The 26,882-nt window shown below is 47.0% G+C and overlaps 1 protein-coding gene across 3 annotated transcripts in view; it reads left to right on the plus strand.

Annotated features, from left to right (window-relative positions):
- FSIP1 (fibrous sheath interacting protein 1) overlaps window positions 1–26,882 on the plus strand; it is a 393,370-nt gene that overhangs the window by 24,886 nt on the left and 341,602 nt on the right. For all 3 annotated transcript variants that reach the window (XM_040332131.1, XM_040332133.1, XM_040332132.1), the window contains exons 2-3: window positions 6,853–7,042; window positions 12,837–12,993. In XM_040332131.1, the coding sequence (XP_040188065.1) occupies window positions 6,860–7,042; window positions 12,837–12,993 (340 nt within the window). In that variant the 5' untranslated portion in view covers window positions 6,853–6,859. The remainder of the gene's footprint in view (window positions 1–6,852; window positions 7,043–12,836; window positions 12,994–26,882) is intronic.

Consider the following 26,882-nt stretch of genomic DNA (forward strand, 5'->3'; position numbering starts at 1 on the left):
CTCTGTGTCCCGTGATGTACGATAAAGAAAAAGAGATATTTAATACAGCTTACCTGTAAAATCTTTTTCTTGGAGTACATCACGGGACACAGAGCTCCCACCCCTCTTTTTGGGGACCATTTTGGGAGGCATACTGCTTGCTACAAAACTGAGGTACTCCTCCTATGGGAGGGGGTTATATAGGGAGGGGCACTTCCTGTTTGAGATTGCCAGTGTCCATCACCTGAAGGTACTCCATATAACCCATATAGTAATGAATATGCCGCTCTGTGTCCCGTGATGTACTCCAAGAAAAAGATTTTACAGGTAAGCTGTATTAAAAATCTCTTTATTTCCCCAAAAAATGCGTTCGAAAAATTGCGGTGTAAATACCATGCGCGATAAAAACGCAACGACCGCCATTGTATTCTCTAGGGTCTTTGCTAAAAAAGCATATATAATGTTTTGGGGTTCTATGTAATTTTCTAGCAAATAAATGATGATTTTTCCAGGTAGGAGAGAAATGTTAGAATTGGTCTGGGTGCTTTAGAACGCCTGATGGCGCTCCCTGCATGTTGGGCCTCTGTATGTGGCCACGCTGTGTAAAAGTCTCACACATGTGGTACCGCCATACTCGGGAGGAGTAGCAGAATGTGTTTTGGGATGTAATTTGTGGTATGCATATGCTGTGTGTGAGAAATAACCTGCTAATATGAAACTTTTGTGGAAAAAAAATAAAAATAAAAAAACCTTGATTTTGCAAAGAATTGTGGGAAAAAATGACAACTTCAAAAAACTCACAATGCCTCTTTCTAAATACCTTGGAATGTCTTCTTTCCAAAAAAGGGTCATTTGGGGGGTATTTGTACTTTTTCTGGCATGTTAGGGTCTCAAGAAATGAGAGAGGCTGTCAGTACATCAGATGTGATCAAATTGATCAATTTTCAGTAATTGGTACCATAACTTCTAGACCTTATAACATTCACCCAGACTAAATAATATCCAAATTGTTTTAACCAAAGATATGTAGCAGTATACATTTTAGGTCAAATTTATGAAGAAAAATTCATTTTTTGCAAAATTTTATAATAGAAATGAAGAAAAATTCATTTTTTTACAAAATTTTCGTTCTTTTTTCATTTATAGCGAAAAAAATTAAAAACGCGGAGGTGATCAAATACCACCAAAAGAAAGCTCTATTTGTGGGAAAAAAGGACAAAAATTTCATTTGGTTACAGTGTTGTATGACTGAGTTATTGTCATTCAAAATGTGAGAGCACCGAAAGCTGAAAATTGGTCTGGTTATTAAGTGGGTTTAAGTGCCCAGTTGTCAAGTGGTTAAAGTTAGGGTGCGTGTTATACGCCAATAAATACAGTAAATTGGATCATAGGTTGAAACAAGACACAAGGCCATCTAGTTCAACCAATAAAAAACCTCCATATACACAATCCTTTACCCACAGAGGAAGGTAAAGAACCACTATACAGCATGGTCCGATATGTCCCAATGGGGATTTTTTTTTTTTTTAATTGGATACATTTTAATCCAGTTGTATTTTTTTTTTGCATTTAGGAATGCATCCAGCAATTTAATGAGCTAGTCATAACTAGTTCTTGAGGTACCTATACAGACAACACTTGTAAGCAAAATTGGGGATGTTGGGGTTGATTTACCAAAGGCAAATCCACTCTGCACTCCAAGTGCACTTGAGTAAATCTGAGGGGAAGATCTGAAATCAGGGGAAGCTCTGCTGATTTTATTATCCAATCATGTACAAGCAAAAATGCTGTTCTTTACTTTCCTTGCATGTCCCCCTTGGATCTACAGCGACTGCACTTCCAAGTGCACTTGCATTGCAAAGTGGATTTGCCTTTAGTAAATAACCCCCTTTGTATTCCATTGAGAACCACTTGTAAACATACGTAAAAAAATACAAAATTGTATTCTGTTTCACATTAAAAACAAACAACATGATTTCTTTAAAAAACATAATTTCCATGAGAGTCTGTCAAGAACACATAAGGAACAGAAAATTCCTTTTCGTAATGCAGAGCTTTGTCACCAAAAGTCCACGGATAGCTTTACAAAACACGCTGTAACAGCATTACATTGAAACTGTTTCCGCTCTGCTCACTGATCTCACACAGCCCCGCCTCCTCCTAACCCCACGCCTGTGATAGACAGAATACATCCCAGCATTGGACAGTAATGCTGTTACAACACGTTTTGCATGATCCCCCGGTTTCTCAGGACTTTGTTAAAGTGGTAGTTAACTCTGTACTACCACTTTTACCTACAGGTGAGCCTATAATAAGGTATAAAGAATATCTCCTAAACCTATACGTTTTAGGTGATATTCCCCTTGCAATGCTCAGCCGCCGAACCTTGCCGGAAAGAAGTCTCCCGCACGCATGCGCGGGAGTGACGACTTTGCCGCTAGAGCGACGATAACCGGAAGAAACGCAGAGGCAAGATGACATCTCCCTCGGCGTGGACCAGGTAAGTTCCCCACACCTTGTTCCAAGGTAAGTATTTCATAATGAGCTAGTATGCGCCATTTTATTTTCTAGGGTCTATATATATATATATATATATATATATATATATATATATATATATATATATATATATATATATATATATATATATATATATATATATATATATATATATATATATATATATATATATATATATATATATATATAGGGTTCTAAGTAATTTTCTAGCAAAAAAAAACGATTTTAGCTGTCAGAAAAAGGTTTGGTGGTTAAACGTTCCTAATTTACATACAATAGTCTATTCCTTTGATGTAAAAGTCAAATTGATACAATGTTTAGACTTAACTTCCACTGATAAAGAATGTTTTAAAAAATTGTCAGACTGCCCAGACTTGGCAGATTGCCCAGACTTTGACTTTTGGCTGAGAGCAGAGAGGAAATTCTTTGCATACCAAAGATCGTGAAGATCGCAACAGGAAAAAGATCGCAATAACGATTCTTGACGGTTAATTGTGCAGCTCTACCCCTCCCCCTTGCTAAATCATGAATGAACTGTAATTAATCAAACTTTTTGGAGTTAAATTTCACTTGCCACACCCAGGCTTGATTGCTGCCAGACCTGTAGAATCAAGAAATCACTTAAATAGAAGCTGTCTGACAAAGTGAAGCAAGCTAAAAGATCTAAAAAAGCAACACATCATGCCGAAATCTAAAGAATTTCAAGAACAGATGAGAAACAAAGTAGTGGATATGTACAAAGGGTTACAAAGCCATTTCTAAGGCTTTGGGACTCCAGCCAACCACGGTGAGAGCCATCATCTACAAATGGAGAAAACTTGGAACAGTGGTGAACCTTCCCAGCGACTCATCCAGAAGGCCATAAATGAACCCAGAACAACATCTAAAGAACTGCAGGTCTTGCTTGTCTTAGGTAAGGTCAGTGTTCATGATTTAACAATAAGAAAGAGACTGGGCAAAAATGGCATCAATGGGAGCGTTCCAAGGCCAAAGCCACTGCTGAACAAAAAGAACACACATTCCCCTCTCACATTTGCCCCAAAAAATCTTGATTATCCCCAAGACTTCTGGGCAAATATTTTGTGGACTGATGAGACAAAAGTTAAACTTTTTTGGAAGGTATGCATCCCGTTTCCTCTGATGTAAAACTAACACATCATTTTATAAAAAGAACATCATACCAACAGTCGCACATGTTGGTGGTAGTGTGATGGCTTGGGGCTGCTTTGCAGCTTCAGGACCTGGACGACTTGCCGTCATTAACCACTTCCCGCCCGGCCTATGGCCGATTTACGTCCGGGAAGTGGTTATGAAATCCTGACAGGACGTTCTAGAACGTCCTGCAGGATTTCATGCCGCGCGCGCCCGTGGGGGCGCGCATCGCGGCGATCGGTGATGCGGGGTGTCAGTCTGACACCCTGCATCTCCGATCTCGGTAAAGAGCCTCTGGCGGAGACTCTTTACCACGTGATCAGCCGTGTCCAACCACGGCTGATCACGATGTAAACAGGAAGAGCCGCCGATGGCTCTTCCTCACTCGCGTCTGACAGACGCGAGTAGAGGATAGCCGATCGGCGGCTCTCCTGACAGGGGGGGTTCGCGCTGATTGTTTATCAGCGCAGCCCCCCCTCGGATCGCCACACTGGACCACCAGGGATGCCCACCCTGGAGCACCAGGGTGGGCAAAAAAAAAAAAAAATCTAGAAAAAAAAAAAAAAAAAGTTAAAATAAATTAAAAAAAAACATAAAGAAAAAAGATGCCAGTCAGTGCCCACAAATGGGCACTGACTGGCAACAATCAGTGCTGCCACCCCAGTGTCCATCAGCGCCACCCCAGTGTCCATCAGCGCCACCCCAGTGTCCATCAGTGCCACCCCACAGTGCCCATCCATGCCCAGTGCCCACCTAGCAGTGCCCATCTGTGCCACCCATAAGTATCCATCAGTGCCGCCCATGAGTGCCCATCTGTGCCGCCTATGAGTGCCCAGTGCCGCCCATGAGTGCCCATCAGTGCCGCCTATGTGTGCCCATCAGTGCCGCCTATGTGTGCCCATCAGTGCCGCCTATGTGTGCCCATCAGTGCCGCCTATGTGTGCCCATCAGTGACGCCTATGTGTGCCCATCAGTGTCGCATACCAGCGCCGCCAATCAGTGCCACCTCATCTGTGCCCGTCAGTACTACCTCATCGATGTCCATCAGTGCCATCTCATCGGTGCCCATTAGTGCCGCCATATCAGTGCCCGTAATTGAAAGAGAAAACGTATTTACAAAAAAATTAACAGAAAAAAATAAAAACGTATTTTTTTTTCCAAATTTTCAGCCTTTTTTTAGTTGTTGCGCAAAAAAAAAAAATCGCAGAGGTGATCAAATACCACCAAAAGAAAGCTCTATTTGTGGGGAAAAAAGGACGCCAATTTTGTTTGGGTACAGTGTAGCATGACCGCGCAATTGCCATTCAAAGTGCGACAGTGCTGAAAGCTGAAAATTGGCTTGGGCGGGAAGCTGCGTAAGTACCTGGTATGGAAGTGGTTAAGGAAACTAGGAATTCTGCGCTCTACCAGAAAATCCTGAAGGAGAATGTCCGTCCATCAATTTGTGACATTACGCTCAAGCACACTTGAGTTATGCAGCAGGACAGTGATGCGAAAAAACACCCGAAAGTCCACCTCTGAATGGCTTGAAAAAAACAAAATTAAGGTTTTGGAGTGGCTTAGTCAAAGTCTGGACTTAAGGAGCTGCGGTGGCTCGACGCGATTGGCACTGCGCTGACAAGCCATTCACCTCTGCAGCTAGGGGTTTGGATCCCGGTCTCAGCTACATGTGAATTGAGTTTGGTGGTCTCAGCCCGGCTCCCGGTGGGTGTGCTATGTGAGGTAAGCTTGCGCTTAGTACGCCCACCCCCCTCCCACAAAAACCACCACACTTACACGCACTCGAAATTGGGTTAACATGCACGCACTTTGACCACGCTGTCTCTAAAAAGAGAGGCGAAGGACTAACAGGGCTGGTTGAGCGGGCTAGATCCTCTCACTCCCTTATAGGGAGTCCCTCTGCCCCGTTGGGCTTCAAAGCGGAGCAGGTAGGGCGGGCTGTGTGGGAGGACCCCCTCACACACCCACCATTGCCACCCGGGGCATGGAGAAAGGTGGCAGATTGCCTCTGGGGGAGGCCTGCCTACTCCCAACTCCTGCAGTCCGGCTCCTCTCTCGAGTACACGCACTTAAAAAAATAAAAAAAAAGGCTGGACTTAAATCCGATTGAGATGCTGAGGCATGACCATAAACAGGCCGTTAATGCTGGAAAACCCTACAATGTGACTGAATGAAAACAATTCTGCAAAGAAGTGTTGGCCAAAAATTCTCCACAGCAATGTGAAAAGGCCCATACACACGATCAGACTTTTTGACAACAAACTTCAAAATGAGCAGGTTTTCAAAAAAATCCGACCGTGTATATATATATATATATATATATATATATATATATATTTTTAGCTTGCTTCACTTTGTCAGACTCATTTTGAAGACGTCCTCTCGTTTTCTCGTCTATCACAAATGAGAGGAGGTCCGGATGAGTGTTCCGCCTATCACGGAACAGGACGAGGCGGACTGCACAACTTTTTAACACTGCTCGTCCGCCGTCTGAATAAGCCGAGGGGGGCATTTTCAGCCTAAAAAAAAAAGGGCTGAAAAACTCTGCTTATACTCGAGTATATACGGCAGGGCTTTTTTTCAGCAGGAACGCGGGGGAACGCAGTTCCGGCACCTCCAGCTCTGAATGTATGTAATGGCAAAGGGGTGCTGGGGTGTACTGGAGGGTCTATTAATGCTGGCTGCTGGGGATCTATTTTTACAGGTTGAGGGTCAATTGTTGCTGGGAAAGTCAGTTGCCCCTGGTAGGGGATCCATTGTTGCTGGGGGGCTCATATGCTACTGGGAGACAATTGTTGCTGGAAGACATCAACTGTTGAGGGAGGGGTCTATTGTTGCTAGCTTGTTCAGAGTCTGTTGTTGCTGGTGGAGCTCCATTGTTGCGAATTACTTAGCACCACAAATTTATACTTGGTTCTGTATCCATTACTAAGAGGTGGTTAGGAGGCGGAATCAAGGAATGGTGCTCAGAGATGGGTAAGGGGTGGAGTCAAAGAATGGTTCTCGGAGGTGGGAAGGGGGTGGACACAACAGGTGACTGAGAAGTAGGGAGTTCCTGCACCTATTCTCTGAGAAAAAAAAACCCTGATATATGGTATATGCCTAGAGTTCAGATTAAATACAACCATTTTATCTGTAATTACAGGGATTTAAAGTTTCTATTGTAATATGTGATAAATGCATCATGTTTTTGTATTTTAGATTTTAGATGAAGAGTGTTCTGGGGATGGATATTGTGAAAGGAAACCTGGATGACATTTCCAGACCCGCTTCAGTGTCTCGGTCCCGTCCTGAAAGCCGTATTTCAAGTTCACTCCAGGCAGAGAATCCAAAAATATTTTCCACTGTAGGCTCATTGGAAGTGTTGTCACCAGAACTGTGCCTTTCAGAGGTAAAGTAATTTAAAGTATCTTAAATCACTATCTATTTTTGCAGTGCGATTTCTGAACAAAAATTATTTTTGAAAGAGTTTATGTTGAGAAAAAGGAAATCCTTGAACTAGATCCCTGTATTTATTGCAATACAGTGGAATCTTGTATAAAACTAACTGATATCACAAAGTGCATAAATGCTAATCGTACAAACATAAAACATATAAAATTATCCAAGGGTGATAAAGGTTTTACTTGTTTATGTTTGTGCGATTAGCATTTTTGCACTTTGGCACTTTGTGATATCAGTTAGTTTTAGGCTTCATGCACACTGAAGCTATAAAAAAAAACACCAGTAACTTTGCAGGGAGCCTTTCAAAGTTTTTTGGCGTTTTTTGCAATAGCTTTAATCAGCGTTTTTCAGTGTATTTTTTTTTTTTTTCAATGGATAAAAAAACTGCGTTTTTTAGCTTTTTTTTTTTCGCCGAAAAACTTCGGGCATTCAGAAAAAAGCAAATAAACTCTAAAGCTCATTAACATTAAAAAACGCCCAGGTGTGCATGGGCACATAGGCTAACCTAGAGTTCAGTTTATGGGCTTTAAAAAAAAAAAAAAAAAAACGCCAATAAACTACAGTTTATCAGCTTCAGTGTGCACTGTGCATGGAGCCTTATACTTTATGGGCCAGATTCACAGAAGAGATACGACGGCGTATCTCTGAGATACGCTTGTCGTATCTATGCGGCTGATTCATAGAATCAGTTCCGCATAGATAGCCCTAAGATCCGACAGGTGTAATTGACTTACACCGTCGGATCTTAGGATGCAATTCTAGGCTGGCCGCTAGGTGGCGATTCCATTGCGGTCGGCGTAGAATATGCAAATGACTAGTTACGGCGATTCACGAACGTACGCTTTACCCGTCGCTCTAACTTTACGTCGTTTCCGTTGAGATACGCCGCGTAAAACTAAGGCTGCCCTCTAGGTGGACTAGCCAATGTATGGCCGTCGTTCCCGCGTCGAAATGTGAAAAATCACGTCGTTTGCGTAAGTCGTCCGTGAATGGCGCTGGATGCCATTTACGTTAACGTCGAAACCAAGACGTCCTTGCGAGTAAGTAAGTGCTTTGTGAATCAGGCACTTGCGCTGAAAACTTGCGGCGGTGTAACGTAAATGGGATACGTTACGCCGCCGCTGCGCAACGTAAATGTACCTGAATCTGGCCCTATGTGTTTTTACCCATAGTAGGAATTATTTACTAGGAACAGCGAAGCATCACCCCCCCCCCCCCCCTTTATTTGATTTATACGGGTATGGTCTGACCCTATTCGGTGCTTGCAGCAGTTTCACTATTTAATATTGTTAGTGCAGGAATAATCATACACTCTATTACAGTGGAACCTTGGTTTACGAGTAACGCTGTTAATGAGCTTTTTGAAAGACAAGCAAATTTTTTTTCTTTTAAATCCTGACTCGGTTTGCGAGTGTTGTCTCGCAAAATTAGCAGAATTCAAGCCTCTGCAGTGTGCAGTACCGCATTTGGCCAGAGGTGCGGGGGCACCGGTGACACTCGGAATGGTTCGGAGTCGTTCGGAAATAAACGGAACCACTCAAATACTAAGAAATACTCAGTTTCTGAGAGTTTCTGAGCCTTTCCGAGGGTTTCCGAGTTCAGCCGAGCTGTCTCAGAGTATTTCCGAATTTCTCCGGCGCCCCCCCACCTCTGGCCACATGCGGTATTGCATGCAATAGAAGTCAATGAGGAATTAATTATGTTAGTTTCCATTGACTTCTATGGGGAAACTTGCTTTGATGTGCGAGTGCTTTGGATTACAAGCATTCTCCTGGAACGGATTATGCTCGTAATCCAAGGTTCCACTGTATGTCCTAAATTTTGTTGGTGTCAAGAGAAGATCTAATATTAGTATATGTTTAGTGATGCAATGGTCCACAGCCGGACCATCTTATTATATGTAAAATAAAAACTCTGTTGACAATACCTACCAATCCGTTTCAGACTGGTTATCTTTACCCATCTTCGTGGACAACCATCACTAGTTCCTGTTAGCATAGAAAATTTCAAAGTAAACCTGTTTTTTTTTTTTTTTTTTTAGGGCTGCCATTGCTTACCCCATAAAAAGTTCTAGCTTCCTGGTTGTTATGCTATGTATGTATGCTAAGTCACTGAACCATGTTTTTTTGATGGATTACAGTTTTTTTTTTTTAAAGAACATACATGAAGTAAACATATAGGAAGTAAACATATAACTAGTTTGGGGTTATAGCATATTGGAATTTGCATTTGCTCGAAGCAAACCTATGTACAGCTTTGTGCCACTGCCTGACATTGCCTGCCAGCCATGCAAGTTCTAGTTTGACTGCCTTTCTAAAAGATGTAACAAGCAGCCCAACGGTCCAGTTTAAGGCTGGATTCACACCTATGCATTTTTAGTGCTTTTTGCATTTTGCAGATTTGCACTACAAAACGTGTTCCATAGGAAACCATGGTAAATGGACTGTAGTGCAGATCTCCAAAATGCATAAAGCGCTAAAAATGCATAGGTGTGAATCCAGCCTAAGGAACACACATGGAAGGCTGACGATGCTTCTGCTGATTACAAGGCAGTAGATTAGCATTGTCAGCCTGCAGCAAGAAGTGCTGTTACTGGCAGGATTCCCTACAACGGAAACTTTGCAATGCATTCAAAAAAAATGTATACAGTGAGGCACAATGTCAAATATAAATTGTGTTTATTTGTCTTACAGTGGCTCCTGTTTGGAGAAGGCTGTGTTTCTCCCCCTCTGTTACTGTTATAAAAATGATTCAAACACGTTGTAGGCTGGCTAGTTTATCTTGGGTTGTTATGTTGCTTTTAAACAATGGATATCTATGTCATTATTCTGTATTTGTACAATGTTTGGACTGCTGTATTTACCCACCTGCATCCATGCCTGTCTTTTTTGAAAAGTATAAATAAAGGATGTTAAAAAAAAATAGATTTGGGTTCACATGCACCTTAAAGCTGAGTTGCAGGCAAAAATGTAACTCCTTAAAGATCGTAAGCGTAACTCGTTTTCGGATATTTTTTTTCATACCTTTTTCTTTTTTTGTCTTTAGAACTTGCGTCCCACAGCACCGCAACGAGGAACATCACGTTTTTTTCCCTCCTCCTTCCCCCCATTGCCTTTTGGGATCTGTGTGTTCCCCAGAAGATGATGGGACCATAAGAAATCGCTGTGTGACTTGTGCATGTGCAGATAGAAACAGGCTGTGAAGCCACAAGGCTTCACTTTCTGTTTCCCTTAGTAGGATGCCGGCGCCTGCACCTGGAGCCAATGGACAGGTCGGCTTCGGGTGCCGACATCGTGGGCTCCCTGGACAGGTAAGGGCCCTTTCACACTTATGTGACTAGTCCTACAACTTGGGACTGCAAAGTCGCATTACAAGTCATACCCCATGATTTCCAATATCTGTGCGACTTCAAAGTAGTCCCTGTACTACTTTGGTCCGACTTTAATGCGAGTTGAGGTCCATTGACCTCAAGTTTACACAGGCATTCCCTCGAATCGCATGAAAATTACGGCCGCAAAATTGCCGTAAAATCACAGGGCTTTCAAGTCGTGGCAGTGTGAAAGGGGCCTAAGTGTCCTCAGCAGCTGCAGCATTTGTAGCTGCTGACTTAAAAAAAAAGCTCCACTTTAAGACAAGAGACTTTACCAAACTGTTGATCTTAAAGTGTTTTTCCCATTTTGCAACCAAACTGGTATAACACCTACTTTATATTTTGTTACAAGTTGTCATTGACATAGCATAACTAAAAAAAAAAATAAGCAAAAATAGCCGGTTATTTATTATTTTTTTTTTTTTTCAATGCTTACTTCATTTTAATGTTCAGGAGGGTTCGCAGATTTGAACGCTGTCTTAACAAAGGGTTAACAATTTAGAACCATTGTCTGCTAATGAGGGATAGCCTAGGGCAGGGGGGCCCAACCAGTGGCCCGCGGAGCCCTCTGATGTGGCCCGTGACCTCCTGCTGTGGGATGGCGGGTTGGCCAGCCCAGATTGCAGGTTGTTTACTTGCCATAGCATTAGTGTTGTGAATGAACAGAGCAGAGCCAGATAAGCCAATGCTTCCTGTATAGCACTGGCTCTTGTCATAGGTGGAGTGATACTGTAATAGACGTTCCCTGGCTCTATTCCAGGGCATAGCCTATCCTGCCTCTGATCCAAATTCATAATGGTAAAAGCATGCAAACAAGAGGGATAATTAATTCAGTCTGCAGCCATCACCTTCCCAACAGCAAGAAGCGGAATCATATTGGTATCACAGCTTTTATAGACAAAGTGACATAAGCAAGCATCATTCATATGGGTGCATTCGATTGGCTCATTCATATAGTCTTCTCTTGTTACATCTCCTCCTTTCCACGAGGCTTTACACTCGGTCGCCATATTGCTTTGGTCAGTGGAAAGAGGGAGGAGGGGGTTGAACATCTGCTTTCAGTTTACAATTCCGAGCTGAGATTTAAATCTATAATGACTTAATTCAAGGAAAACAATGTTTTCTCACAGAATACTGAAACATGCGTGCACATATACATACACACACATTATATATATATATATATATATACACACACACATACATATACACATACATATCATAAAAGAAACAAAACAATAAGGAAGGAAAGCAATATTTGAGTGGCTAGGAGAAAGAGAACATAAACACAAAATAATCATTTTATCAAATCCATCACAATACCAAATGCACTCTGCCTGGGACAACAAGTTTATTACTAAAATCACAGTGTATATATGGACATATCTGCTTACCTGCACTAAGCCATAGCCTTCTGGTTTTAGCTGCGGTTTGGGGCACTTTCAGAAAGTGCACCACACCTGCAGGATATGATAGAATTCTATAGCAAAGTACAGCTAACCTGCAGGAAAGCCACAGGTGCACTGCGCTGCATCAAGGGTGTGGGTAGACCGCAGACCATCAGTGTTAAAGTAGCCTTAGACCCCTTTAACATGATAATGTCTATGGAGTGACAGATGTAAACAGACTTGAGGGCCCATAGAGTAGAGTGGGCTGTGTCTGTGTCCGCTTTGCATGCGCAGAGTGGACGCAGACCTGTCATCTGCTCATTGTGGCCCACGACTGGCTACTAAGTCGCTTAAGTGGCCCTCGCTCTTCAAAAGGTTGGGCACCCCTGGCCTAGGGAGTCCCCAGTCTGAGGCGGGGGGGGGGGGGGGGGACAGATAATATCAAAGGGCCTTTCAATTAGCAACACTGGGTGATTTGATGATATTTGTACCTTATTCCCATAGACTTTGCATTCTTTGACTGGACTTTTCAATAGTGCAGCTCTTTTTTTTAGTCTTATGATTTAAACTGTGTAAAGCATGTAATAGTTTCAGTGGCTGTTCATAAAAGTATGAATCTGTCATAGTAGCTCTTGTTTAGGTATTGGGACTGACTTCTGGATTACCAGGGACACCAGGGACAACATGTACAGAATGTGGTGTCTCAGACAGTTTTCGCCAGCAAAGGTTTCCTGTTATTACCTTTTTGGCAGTGATTTGTGAATTGGATAGCAGAAGTTATGATTTGAGTGGTACCAGCCAGGCCCTTGGCTGGCATACCATATAGAGTAACAGTAGTCATGCATGGGTATGATAATGGTATGCATTAGTATGTTTATTAGTTTTAATGTGAAAAAAACCTTGATGATTCATAAACTGTACATATGAAATATTACAATATGTCATGTAAAACCTGTTTAAACCTCTGTGTTTTGAAACTGCAGAATTTTACTTCATATGATGAACAAGAGACTTTTAAATCCCAAAGTCCAGAAAACGGTCTTAAAAGTCAGAGGTCACAGAGCCCTACAGTGATCACATTAAACAGTGAGCAAGAAAGAGTTAATGAAAATCTGAAATCAACAGCGGCAGAGGAGTCAGGTAGGTAATGTGTTGTCTTGAAAACATTTTTTCTCAAAGTATAAAGAGCATTATTTACCAGAGACAGGGATAGTGATATCTGTAATCATCTCACTTACCTCAGGTAGATCCCACTTACCCATACACTGTAACAGAAATATCCCCTTGGACCTTTTGCATTCTTGTGATAGATCATATTGCACTTGGTTATTTTAAACTGATAAAAAAAAGAAAGATAAATAATTTGGGCAAATAAGTCAAAATCAATCAGAGTTAAAAATGTAATTCCATCTTAACCCTAACTGCTCTTAAAACTGTCCCCTCTCCCCTCTCAAAACCTATGCTTACTAACCTGTGTATGAAATATTTATATACTTGCCTATTTACAGGCCGCTCCAATCCTGTCACGTGATCTGGCCCCTTCACATCTCCCCCCGCACACACGATACTGCCCCCTGCAGGGATGCCTATTTCCACATACCAATCGTACCCTCATCACAGAAATTCCTGCGACTAGCAGTCAATCTGAGGGGGGGGGGGGGGGGGGGGACTTCCATGGACGTTTCCGGTAACTCTGAGGTTAACAACAGATGCGAGCGCACGGGGGTGGGGAGCTCACCTCGAGGAACAGACTACTCAGAGGGCCAAGAAGGTCCTCAAATTGAAGGGAATTAAGGGCTATCCACCTAAGCCTCCTTTCCTTCCAACAGGTTCTAGTGGAACATCTTCAGGTGTTGTCGGACAACATGACGGCAGTATTATACCTAACAAAGTAGGGGGGCACAAGGAGCAAGACCTCAAATCCTGAGCTAGGCGGAGAACAATTTAGCCTCTCTGTCCGCAGTCCATCTGAAAGGCACGGAAAACACCCTTGCGGATCTCCTCAGCAGGAGGGAAATAAGAGAAGCAGAGTGGTCTCTAAACCAGGAGTTATTCGAGATGATTCCTGAAAGTTGGTGTTTTCCTCAGGTGGACCTCTTTTTTACAACCCAAGAAATGCAAAAACATCGGCCTTCTTCTCTCTTCAGAGGCAGGATCAAGCTCTCGTTAAAGTTAAAGTGGAGGTTCACCCGGAAATGTTAATTTTTAACATTAGATTTATGCTCATTTTGTCAAGGGGAATCGGGTAGTTTTTTTAAAATCGAAGCCGTACTTACCGTTTTAGAGATACATCTTCTCCGCCGCTTCCGGGTATGGGCTGCGGGACTGGGCGTTCCTATTTGATTGATAGTCTTCCGACAGGCTTCTGACGGTCGCATCTATCGCGTCATGATTTTCCGAAAGTAGCTGAACGTCGGTGTGCAGGCGCCATATAGAGCCGCACCGACGTTCGGCTTCTTTCGGCTACTCGTGACGCGATGTATGCGACCGTCGGAAGCCTGTCGGAAGACTGTCAATCAAATAGGAACGCCCAGTCCCGAAGACCATACTCGGAAGCGGCAGAGAAGATCGCTCTCTAAAACGCTAAGTACTGCTTCGTTTTTAAAAAAAACTACCCGATTCCCCTTGACAAAATGAGCATGAATCTAATGTTAACATTTTTTTTCCGGGTGAACTCCCGCTTTAATGCGTTAGCCCACGAATGGGACTTCCCTTTGGCTTGCGCGTTTCCCCCGTTTCAACTTATAGGATGGGTATTGGAAAAATTTAGAGCGCAGTCCACAGATCTAATCCTAATAGCTCCTTGCTGGCCGAAGAGACCTTAGTTTTCCACCCTAATGAATCTCTCAGCAAAACCTCCCTGGAGATTGCCGATCAAGGTAGACCTTCTGTGTCAGGGTCAGAATCGCCATCCAGATCCAGCTTACCTCAGTCTAACAGCCTGGTTTCTGAAGAAGACATTTTGAGACAGCAGGGACTATCAGAAAAGCTTATCAATACCCTTTTGCAAGTAGGAAGAAAGTCACCAGGGCTATCTACTTTAAAGTTTCAGTTTTAGAATTTCTCCAAGGATTGGAGAAAGGTTTAGCAGCAAGTACTCTCAAGATGCAGGTAGCTGCTTTTATCATTTTTTTTTTGGGAAAAAACCCTGTCAATAGTTGATAATCCAGGTTCTTTAGGGCTATGGCAAAAATTAAGCCTAGACCTCTTATTCGTTTTCCCAAATGGGAATTATCCTTAGTTCTTCAAGGACTCACTAAATCACTGTTCGAGCCTATAGAAGAAACATCATTAAGATTTCTGACACTAAAGACTATGGGCCAGATCCACAAACAGCGGTGCAAATTAAGTTACTCAAAACGTATGTCATTTAAGTTACGGCGCCCTCATTTTGTGTCGTAAGTGCCGTATCCACAGCGCATTTGCGTCCAAAATTGCGCAAGTGTAACTTAAATTCCGAGACGTAAGGCGGGGTTATTGCAAGTAGGAAGGAAGTGGGCGTGCTTCATTGTAATGAGCCGTGACCCCATGCAAATGAAGGGCCGGCCGTACTGCGCATGCGCGCACGAATCTGCTCCTCACTGGGCATGTGCAGAACTTGGCTCGGCGCAATCAGTGAGATAGGTAAAAGGCCAAGCGTACTTAGTTTGAGAATCGCCCTGTGTATAAAAAGCCCCAGACAAACACACTTCCCTTGCAAAAGTATATCCCTGTGTTACCCTTCCTAGAGCAAGTTGCTTCTGCTCTGTCATTTGGTGGTGTGTGTTGGTGAGTTGTGTGTATTTTCTATTTGTTTTTTGCGTGTTTGTTTTTGAATTTGTAGTAGCTGTCTGCTTGTGTGTTTTTGCTTTTTGTGTGTGTTTCTTCTGTGAGTATTTTTGTTTGTTTGTTGTGTGAGTATTTTTGTTTGTTTGTTGTTTGTTTTTTGTTGGTGCTTAGTGGTGGGTGTGATGGCACGGAAGCGTAGGAAGCTTAATTTTTCAACCATTGAGAAGCAAATACTTGCTCGGGGCATCGTCCAATATGGGCATTATTTACATGGCCCTGAGAGCCGGAACACCTCCCCGGCCCAGAGGAAGGAGATGATTAAAAAAATCACGGATCAGATCAATGTGGGGGGGGGGGGGAGACGAGGACCACCAGTGGCATACAAAAGTAGATCAACGATCTTAGGAGCCTGGTCCGTGAGAAGATGGCCAGGATCAATGCCCATGCCACGGGTGACTGAGGAGGAATGGGCAGTGGCCCGTGTTTCCACCCACAGCAGGTGGTGGGCCTGCGTGGCTATCAATCAGATGTTCCTGTGAGGCCAGGTAAGTTTTTGGTTTTTCTATCTGGTGATTAGCATGTGTGGGTGGGGGAAGGGAAGATGTGCCAAGTGTGTGGATCCTCAAACCTGTGGTTGTTTTGTGTCCTCCACAGATGGCCAGGAGGTTGCCGGCCCATCAGGCCAGGCTGCTGCACCATCCCCAGGACAAGAGGCTGCTGAGGAGTCCCAAGAAGGGCAGGAGTCCCCAGGGGAGGGGAGTGGCCACACCTCCCCTCATGAGGAGGGGGAGGAGGATGAGGGGGTGGAGGCTGAGGAAGAAGATATGCAGATTGGCAGGGAAGATTGGCCTCGGATTTGTTTACCCCTGAGGCTAACCCTGAGGCTGGCAGCAGTCAGATCACCATCAGGGGTAGCCCCTTCCACTCCTCCCCCAACAGGCCTCAACCCACAAGGGTCTATCTCTCCCCTCCTCCAGGGCCACAAGCCTCAGCTGCAGGCAGGATGGCGACCCAGGAGACCAGGGGGGTGGCCGAGCGTCTGCCGACCAGTCGGCAGAGGGACAATGCCCGGCAGACCCGCAATCTGGCTCAGATAAAAGAGACTCTGACCCAGATGGAGACAAGCCTGGGTGCAATGAAGGAGGCAATCACTGATGGGGCCACAAACTCCTTGGCGGTTATCACATGCTTGTGTGACCTGCAGACCACCACAACAGGCGTGGCCCAGGAGGTGACTGCCCTGACCCAGGCTGTCCAGGACAATACCCGGGCTGGCCAGGCCAATACGGCTGCCCTCACAAACTGTCTGACCAGGATAGCAGTGGCCTTGGAGGGCAGGCCAGCAGGAGGACAGTCACCAGGGAAGGCTCCTCCTTCCTGTGCTCACCCATCCCCCCAGGATGATCCTCCTTCTCCTGCTCACCCCCCCCCAGGAGGCTCCTCTGGTTGGCCGTGGCCGTGCCTGTGGGCGGCCCAGGCGTAGCAATCGCCGCCGCCGTTAATTTTGCAGGGTACTTTTGTTTTTTTATTTTTATGATTTTGTTTTGTATACTGTACTTATGATTTGTTTAATGTGTGTGAATGATGTATGAAGGGTGTCACCCTCAGTTTTGGTGGAGTAGGGATCCCCAGGACCAGGGAGAAGTGATCCCAGGTCCATGAATGGTGTATGAATGCACAGTGACATAATTGGAGCCGTGGCGGGGCGTTACTGCTCCCAAGTACCATTGGGGGTGTACTTGGATCTAATCCAATTAGATGTGAATGTGATGTGTCTGTGCTAGGGACCACAGTGGTGTGCATTCATGCATTCTCATTGTGACATAATTAATGTGTGTGTTTACTGTGCAAAGATGCATTCTGCGAGGCGTCTCCTGACTGCTGTTCCCTCAGAAGAGGGGGTACCCTCGGTTACTAAAGTCACTAGTCTAGCTATGCGCATGGATGCCCCTGGCATGTTGGCAGACAGATTGTTGTCCTGCAAGTGTGTGTGCTCAGCTCTTCCTTAATGGTGTTGCTTTTACACGGCAGGTGTAAAATTAGGGCTGCTTTTATAAAGTGTAATTTTACACCATGAAACTAACAGAAGCGCACAGGGCGTAATCTACGCCGCACACACTTAATTTTGTGGATCGCCTTATCTCCCTCATTTGCATCTTTGCCTATCAAAACAGCGGCGTGTCTAGCGTATTTTGTGTGCGAAGAAGCGCCGGTGTAATTATTTTAGGTAGGACGAAAAAAACTGGTTTTAAGGCGTATCTCGTTTTGAGGATCAGGCGCAAAAATATGCGCAGTGTAAATTTCAATTACGCCGCGTATCTCGAGTTAAGTTGGCGCATCTGCTTTGTGGATCTGGCCCTTTACTCCTTGTAGCAATGTAGTCTGCCCGTAGAATTAGTGAGCTACAAGCACTATGAAGTATAACCCAGAAGGTAATGAATATTAGCCTGACTGTCTGTGTCCCATGATGTACTCAGTATGATGTAAAAACCCTATTTTTAGCTTGCACATGATTGGATGATAAAATCAGCAGAGCTTCCCCCTCATTTCAGATCTTCCCCTCAGATCTACAGTGACTCCACTTCCAAGTGCACTGCCAGTGCGCTTTCAAGTGCATTGGCAGTGCACTTGTAGTGCAAAGTGGATTTGCCTTTAGTAAATAAACCCCTAAGTGTAAGTTCTGTGTTCTGCTTCATTTCTCTGTTATCAGCATGAATCCCTTCTGACACTAAAAAAAGAAAAAGGAAAAAAAGGTGATAGGGGAAGGATCTCTTGCTGATTGACAGCCTCAGCTCTGTTCTTGTGTGCTGTGTGGAGGGGTGTCTTTGTTCCCTCAATTATGCTCTCATAGCTCTCCTCACTGTGCTCTTGCAAAGTGTCATTTCAGCTCTGCTCCCTCTTTTTTCTGACAGCTCAGACAATCTTTATAAATTCAGCACTTTGTACAAATGTAGAGAAGAGAAGACTGTAGAAAAAACAGGTACAACTTAAGTTGGAGGATTTGTTGCACCTAAGGCCAGTCACTTCGCTGGGTATATGTAGGGTTTATAACTACTTTAAAGACACGCCTCCTGGCCATCCCTTTAAAGCGGATCTCCGCTGTAAAAAAAAAATATTAAAAGCCAGCAGCTACAAATACTGCAGCTGCTGACTTTTAATATTAGAGCTCTTACATGTCCTGGAGTCCAGCGACGTTAGGCAGCAGAGGACGAGTGTATCTGCACCCCTCTTCCCCCTGAAAGGTGTCAAATGTGACACCGGAGGGGGGGAGGGTTCCGATGAACGGAAGTTCCACTATAGGGTGGAGCTCCGCTTTAATAACACTTTATAATTACAGTGAAACCTTGGATTACGGCTGCATTCAGAAAAGCTTGGGAACTGAGTATTTCCAAGTGTTTCCGAGTATTTCCGAACAGCTCCGAATGGCCCCGGCGCCCCCGCGCCAAATGCGGTACTCCTCCGGCAGGGAGGAGAGTGAAGAGGTGCACAGGACCTTGGCTACCTTCTGGAAATATCTCTTACTGCATTGTGGAGACCAGGACATAACCTCAGCACGGAGCCAATCAAAAGAGGGGTTGTGCCTCTGTAACCAAGCATAACCAATAACCAGTGGAAATTTAGGTGAGGAAATTACTTGGAATTGGATTATCTCATGGTGAAGAGCCCCTACGGCCATGGACAACAGAACAGTCTCATGAGTCACATGGGCAGGCTGTAGAGGTCTCCCGTCAAGAGCCTCAATGGCAAGTGGAGTGTCACTCAGCTGCAGCAGAATCGAGTGCTTTGATACAAAGTCAACATCAATGAACAGGCCTGCAGCCCCGGAGTCGTATAGAGCCTGTATCTCGATGGACGACTCGGCCCATGACAGGGTAACCGAAACCAGGGGCTTATCTTTCTGGGAAACTGGAGACGAAATAAAACCACCTAAGGTCTGTCCGTGACAGGACCTCAAGGTTCGGGTGTTCCCTGGACGGGTAGGACAAGACTTCAAAAAGTGACCAGCCTGGCCACAATAAAGGCACAATCTCTCCCTCCTAGTAAGGGCTCTCTCATCAGCAGAGAGACGCGTGAAGCCCAAGTGCATAGGTTCATCTTCACAGACCGACTCGGTACCAGGAGGCATGGGAGGTGAGGGAGGCAAGGTGGGACCGCAAAGCTCGGAGACAAACATACTGGAAGCTTCCGCAAGCGCTCCTTAAAAGAGAGAGTCTCTCTGAGTCTGGAGTTAATGAGCATGGCAAAAGTGATCAAGCCCTCCAGCTCAGTGGGTATATCTTAGGCTACTATCTCATCCTTGATGTTATCCGAGAGACCATGAGAAAAAGCAGCCACGAGGGCCTCATTGTTCCAAGCAACTTCTGCAGCCAGAGTTCAGAGAATTCAATGGCGTAATCGTCAATCGTAATCTGTTTGGACATGAGGCTCTTGGTAGCCAAAGCAGAGCGTGGGGGAATACCCTTTTGGAGGAAGCCACAAATTCTGGGTAACTCGGGACCAGGGGTTTTTGCGTCTCCCATAGAGGGTTTGCCCAGGCCAAGGCTCTGTCAGAAAGCAAAGATATCGCAAAACCTACTTTGCTTCTGTCCCTGGGAAACGCCTGGGACAGCATCTGAATGTACTGTATATCTCAACCTGATTGCAACCTCTGCACTAAACTGGATCGGCCCCAAATCGCCGGGGAAGGGGCACGGAACCAGACATACCTCTTATAGAGGTAATACTTGAGGCGGGTGCCTGCGCAGAGACTGGGGCAACAGCAGGGTTGGCCTGCAAAACATGTTCTACTGGAGTGGCCACAGTGGGAGATTTCAGACGAGCCGTGCGACTCAAGAGCGTCTGTAACACCATGGCAAACTGATCCATGCAGTGATCCAGGTCATTCAATCTGGAAAAAATATTATCAACAAGTGGATTGGCTGCGTCTTCTGAATTCATGGCCTTCGCCTTCTGTCAGAAACCATGAATCAGACCGAGACAGAAGTACAGTTAAATCACACTTGTTTAATAATAATAATAATAATAAAAATAAGGAAAACAGAGTAAGCGTAGTGAAACAAGCCAGAGTTCAGTAACCGGATCGGGTAGTTGGCCAAGCCAATGTCAGAGAGCCAGAGATAAACGTAGTAGTCCAACATGCAGGTTTAGGAGCCAGAAGGAACGCCAGCCGAGCAAGTCCACAACAGGAACACAGGAGAAAGTCTCTGTGATGTTGACAAAGGCGAAGGCAGAGATGAAGTGAACTGGAAGGCTTTAACTAGGCTGGACTGACGAGCAGATCATCAACAGGTGAGTCACTGTGAAGAGAAAGGAGCTGGCAATTACCCGACAGCTGAGCGGCCAACTCAGAAGGAAGTGCTGAGTCCAGCCCTGACAGTTGTCTCGGTTCCTGGCTGTTACGGAACCATGAACCAGACGTACAACAAGAGATAAGTGAAAATAAGAAGGCTTCATTGAAAATCAAGCTGTAAAGCAAAAGTCCAAACGGATGGTGAAACCAGAGGTCAGGAACCGGAAGGGTAGTCAGGACGAAGCCAGGATCAGGAACCAGCAGGGAAGTCAGACGAAGCCAGGATCAGGAACCAGCAGGGAAGTCAGACGAAGCCAGGATCAGGAACCAGCAGGGAAGTCAGACGAAGCCAGGATCAGGAACCAGCAGGGAAGTCAGACGAAGCCAGGATCAGAACCAGAAGCAGCAGCAGTCTTAGAAGCATGTGAACACAGGAGGACCAAGCAAGGAACTGAAGCCACAGACCTCCTATATATGTGAGCCAGGCATCCAGCTCCTCCCAGTGGGAAGGAGGAGCCGCAGGGTGGGAGGCTACAAGAGACCTAGAAACCAAGATGGCCGCCAGCACATGTCAAACGAAGGAGACAGGAGAGAGGTAAGACCATGACAGTACCTCCCCCTCAAGGGCCCCTCCTCCGCGGTGCAAAAAACGGTTTCTGAGGGAAGCGTGCGTGGAAGGCTCGGAGCAAGGCAGGAGCATGGACATCTGCGGAGGGAACCCAGGAACGCTCCTCTGGACCATAACCACGCCAGTGGACCAAAAACTGCACCCGACCGCGGACCAGGCGTGAGTCCAGGATATTGCTCACCTCATACTCCTCATGATTGCCCACTTGGACCGGACGAGGCCGAGGAACCGAGGAAGTGAAGCGATTGCACACCAGTGGCTTCAACAGGGAGACATGAAACACGTTGGAGATCCGCATGCCAGGTGGAAGCGCAAGGGCATAGGCTACCGGGTTTACCCTGCGAAGCACTCGGAAGGGACCAACAAAGCGAGGAGCCAGCTTGGGAGTGGGCACTCAAAGGTTGAGGTTGCGGGTGGACAACCATACACGGTCTCCGACCTGGTAGGAAGGAGCAGGCGCTCGTCTGCGATCAGCCTGGAGTTTCTGGCGTTGCGCAGAGACCTCAAGGGACTTCTGGATCTGTACCCAAGAAGCACGTAGGACGGAAAGGTGATCCTCCACAGCCGGAATATCCTGGGGAGAGAATGCCTCCGGTAACACGGCAGGTTGGAACCCATAATTGGCCATGAAGGGAGACGTCCCAGAGGAAGAGTTCACCGCCGTGTTCCTGGCAAACTCAGCCCAAGGCAGGAGGTCAACCCAATTGTCTTGGTGATCGGAGACATAGCAACGAAGGAATTGCTCCAAGGCCTGATTGGATCGTTCTGCGGCCCCATTGGACTGAGGGTGGTAGGCCGAGGAGAAGGAGAGATGAATCCCCAACTGGGAGCAAAAGGCGCGCCAGAACCTGGACACAAACTGACTCCCCCGATCCGACACAATCTCCTTGGGCAAACCGTGCAACCGGAAGACCTCCCTGGCAAAAATCGTGGCCAACTCTTGTGCAGAGGGTAACTTCTTGAGAGGAACACAGTGGCACATTTTGGAAAACCGATCCACAATCATGAGAATGACCGTATGGCCTCGGGATGCAGGGAGGTCCACGATGAAATCCATCCCCAGGTGTGACCATGGGCGCTCCCCGGTGGCTATGGGTTGCAGAAGGCCCAACGGAAGGTGCCGAGGGGACTTACTCTGGGCACAAACGGAGCATGCTGCTACATATGCGGCGATGTCGGAACGTAGGGAAGGCCACCAGAACAGACGTGAAACAGCCCAGGACAGCTGATTCTTTCCAGGATGCCCCGCGGTCTTGGAGTTATGGTAGGTTCGCAACAACCGAGTGCGCAACTCCTCAGGCACAAAACATCTGCCGTTGGGTCTCCCAGAGGGAGCACCAGATTGAGCCGCCAAAATCTGCTCACCCAGGGGAGAGGTCAGGCTGGTGCGAATGGCGGCCAGGATCTGATTCGGAGGTATGACCGAAGTCGGAATCGATTCCTCCCTGGACAGCTCGGAGTACTGCCGTGATAAGGCATCCGCCCTGATGTTCTTGGAACCGGGTAGGTAGGAGACCACGTAATTAAAACGTGACAAGAACAGTGCCCATCTGGCCTGACGTGGTGTCAATCTCTTGGCCTCAGAAAGGTAGGTCAGATTCTTGTGGTCCGTCAGGATGAGAACCGGGACCACCGAGCCCTCGAGCAAGTGCCTCCATTCTTTAAGGGCCTGCACGATGGCCAATAACTCCCTGTCATCAATCTGATAGTTGCATTCCGCGGGAGACAGTTTCCGGGAGTAAAACCCACAAGGAAGCAGAGGACCCTCTGGTGTTCTACGCTGAGACAGAAGAGCGCCTACTCCCGTCTCAGACGCGTCCACCTCGAGGACAAAGGGCAACCCAGGGTTGGGATGCGACAGAATCGGAGCCGACACAAAGGCGGACTTTAGGACCTCAAAAGCTCGGATGGCCTCGAGCGGCCAGACCTGGGAATTACTGCCCTTCCTGGTCAGATCCGTGAGAGGCTTGGCCAGCATGGAAAAGTCCCTGATGAACTTCCGATAATAATTGGCGAAGCCCAAAAAGCGCTGCAGGGAACGAAGACCACTGGGCTGGGGCCACTGTAAGACAGCCGAAACCTTCTCAGGATCCATGGAGAACCCCTCAGCGGAAATGATGTAACCTAGGAAGGTTACCTGGGATCGGTGAAATTCGCATTTCTCAAGCTTACCGAACAGCTTGTTCTCTCGTAACCGTTGCAACACTCGTTTGACATCCAGAATGTGGGCCTCCATGGATTCAGAATATACCAAGATGTCATCCAAATAGACCACCACACACTGCTGCAACAGGTCACGGAAAACATCGTTGATGAATTCCTGAAAGACTGCGGGTGCATTGCACAACCCAAAGGGCATAACCAAGGATTCATAATGACCGGTCCTGGTATTAAACGCGGTCTTCCACTCATCGCCCGCCTTGATCCTTACCAGGTTATATGCCGCCCTCAGGTCGAGTTTGGTAAAGACCGTGGCCCCTTTCAGGCGATCGAACAGCTCGGAAATCAAGGGTATCGGGTAAGCGTTCTTGATCGTGATGCGATTGAGACCCCTGTAATCGATGCAAGGCCTCAACTCACCGCCCTTCTTTTTCACAAAGAAAAATCCAGCCCCTGCCGGGGACGAGGATTTGCGAATGTGACCACGGGACAGCGCCTCCATCACGTACTCCTCCATGGCCTCATTCTCCGCAACCGAAAGTGGATAGACCCTGCCGCGAGGAGGAACGGCACCAGGTTGTAACTCTATGGCACAATCATATGGGCGGTGCGGAGGTAGGGCAACTGCGCGTACCTTATCGAATACATCCCGGTACTCCTCGTATTCAGGAGGCAACAGAGAGTCCGAGGAAGTACACAGCAACTTGACAGGCCCATGGATGCACTTAGCCCCACACTGTGGTGACCATGAGAGGATCTCGGCCGATCTCCAGTCGAAAGTCGGATTATGCTTCTGGAGCCAGGGGTACCCCAAGACCACCGAGTAGTGTGGAGACGAAATAACTTGGAAGCAGACCGACTCTCTGTGAGCGACACCAATGGCTATCCCCACTGGAAGGGTCTCATGAGTCACGTGTGACGGCTGGAGGGGTCTGCCGTCTATCGCCTCTAGAGCCAGCGGGGAACCTCGAGCCTGTAGAGGAATGGAATTGGCGGCAGCGAACTCACTATCAATGAAAAAACCACCAGCACCAGAGTCCACCAACGCCTGGGTCGTCACCGAGCCCCCGACCCAGGAGAGGACAACAGTGATCAGTGGTTTATCAACACGGGAAACCGGGGACGAGGAGACTCCACCCAAGATCTGCCCCCGACAGGATCTCAGGTGCGAGCGTTTCCCGGACGGTTCGGACATGCCAACCGAAAATGCCCACCGAGACCACAGTACATGCATCGGCCCTCGCGTCTCCGGAGTACCCTCTCCCCCTCGGACAGGCGAGCAAACCCCAGCTGCATGGGTTCACCTCCAGACAAGTCAACACCAGGAGGCGTGGGAGGAGAGGGAGGCACGGGTGGGACAGCAAACGTAGGCGCCAAACTGTTAGGAGGCCTCCGCAGGCGCTCCTTAAAGGAAGGTCTCTCCCTGAGTCTGGTGTCAATCAAAATCAGGAAAGAAATAAGAGCCTCGAGCTCCACTGGTAGGTCCTTAGCTGCAACCTCATCCTTTAAGGCATCCGAGAGACCATGAGAGAAAGCAGCGACCAGAGCCTCATTATTCCAACCTACCTCTGCTGCCAGGGTACGAAACTCAATGGCGTATTCGGCTACGGATCGTGAACCCTGTCTGATGGACATAAGGAGCTTCGCAGCAGAGGTGGCGCGAGCCGGCACATCGAATACCTTCCGAAGAGAAGCAACAAAACCGGAAAACTCGGCAACCACCGGATTGTTGTTCTCCCATAAAGGGCTGGCCCAGGCCAAGACCTTGTCCGAGAGCAGCGAGATCAAGAAGCCCACCTTTGATCTCTCAGTGGGAAAGGCATGTGGCAGCAACTCGAAATAAATGCCCACTTGGTTAAGGAAACCTCGGCACTGAGTTGGCTCTCCCCCAAATCGCTGTGGAAGGGGGGCAGAACCGGTCATACCCCGAAACACCGCAGGCGCAACAACAGGTGTCGGGGTAGACTCTGGCGTAACAACCGGAGCGGCAGTAGGAGCGGGCCCAGGAGCGACAACCGACCCATCGGCAACGGGAGCGAAATGAGCCGTGCGTTCAAGCAGGGTTTGCAACGCCACGGCGAACTGACCCAACAGGGACTCCAGCTGATCAAGTCTGGCAACCAGCGTGGGTAGCGAGGATGGCTCTGTACCGTCAAAATTCATGGCTTGGTCCTAATGTTACGGAACCATGAACCAGACGTACAACAAGAGATAAGTGAAAATAAGAAGGCTTTATTGAAAATCAAGCTGTAAAGCAAAAGTCCAAACGGATGGTGAAACCAGAGGTCAGGAACCGGAAGGGTAGTCAGACGAAGCCAGGATCAGGAACCAGCAGGGAAGTCAGACGAAGCCAGGATCAGGAACCAGCAGGGAAGTCAGACGAAGCCAGGATCAGGAACCAGCAGGGAAGTCAGACGAAGCCAGGATCAGAACCAGAAGCAGCAGCAGTCTTAGAAGCATGTGAACACAGGAGGACCAAGCAAGGAACTGAAGCCACAGACCTCCTATATATGTGAGCCAGGCATCCAGCTCCTCCCAGTGGGAAGGAGGAGCCGCAGGGTGGGAGGCTACAAGAGACCTAGAAACCAAGATGGCCGCCAGCACATGTCAAACGAAGGAGACAGGAGAGAGGTAAGACCATGACACTGGCACGAAGAGAGGGCTCATTGACATCCAGCCAGGGCCGGCGCTAGGCATAGGCAAGTCAGGCGGCTGCCTAAGGCGCCAGGGTAGGGGGAGCGGCAAAATCCGGATGCCCAGCCACTCGCTGGGGATTCAGATCATTAAAATACATCGTGGACCGGCCTTTTTAAAAACCATTCCTAGTTTGCGCCAGCCGCTAGGCTGGGGGGGGGGGGGGTTGCGCCTGTGGAGACACTCACATCACCCTTACCAGTGTATCCCCAGCCTGCAGTGCCGTAGCAGCGGCAGTGAGGGGAGAGAGCCGGGACAGCAGCTGGCCGGAAGTGCTGCATGATAGTGGAAACGGCAGGTGAGATGGTGACTAAAGGCATGCAAGTCCTGGCTTGCCGCCACGATGTTCAATCCCACCACCCCCATCAGGTCGTTTGGGGATCTGTTGTGATTTGAGAAGAGGAGAGACGGGCAGCAGCGCAGTTCTTCAGAAAAGCCTTCACCGCCGCTGGATCGATCAGGTACATTAGTGGATGCACAGGCAGGAGG

The sequence above is a fragment of the Rana temporaria genome, chromosome 13 (genome assembly GCF_905171775.1).
Source record: "Rana temporaria chromosome 13, aRanTem1.1, whole genome shotgun sequence".
NCBI classification, from domain to species: domain Eukaryota; kingdom Metazoa; phylum Chordata; class Amphibia; order Anura; family Ranidae; genus Rana; species Rana temporaria.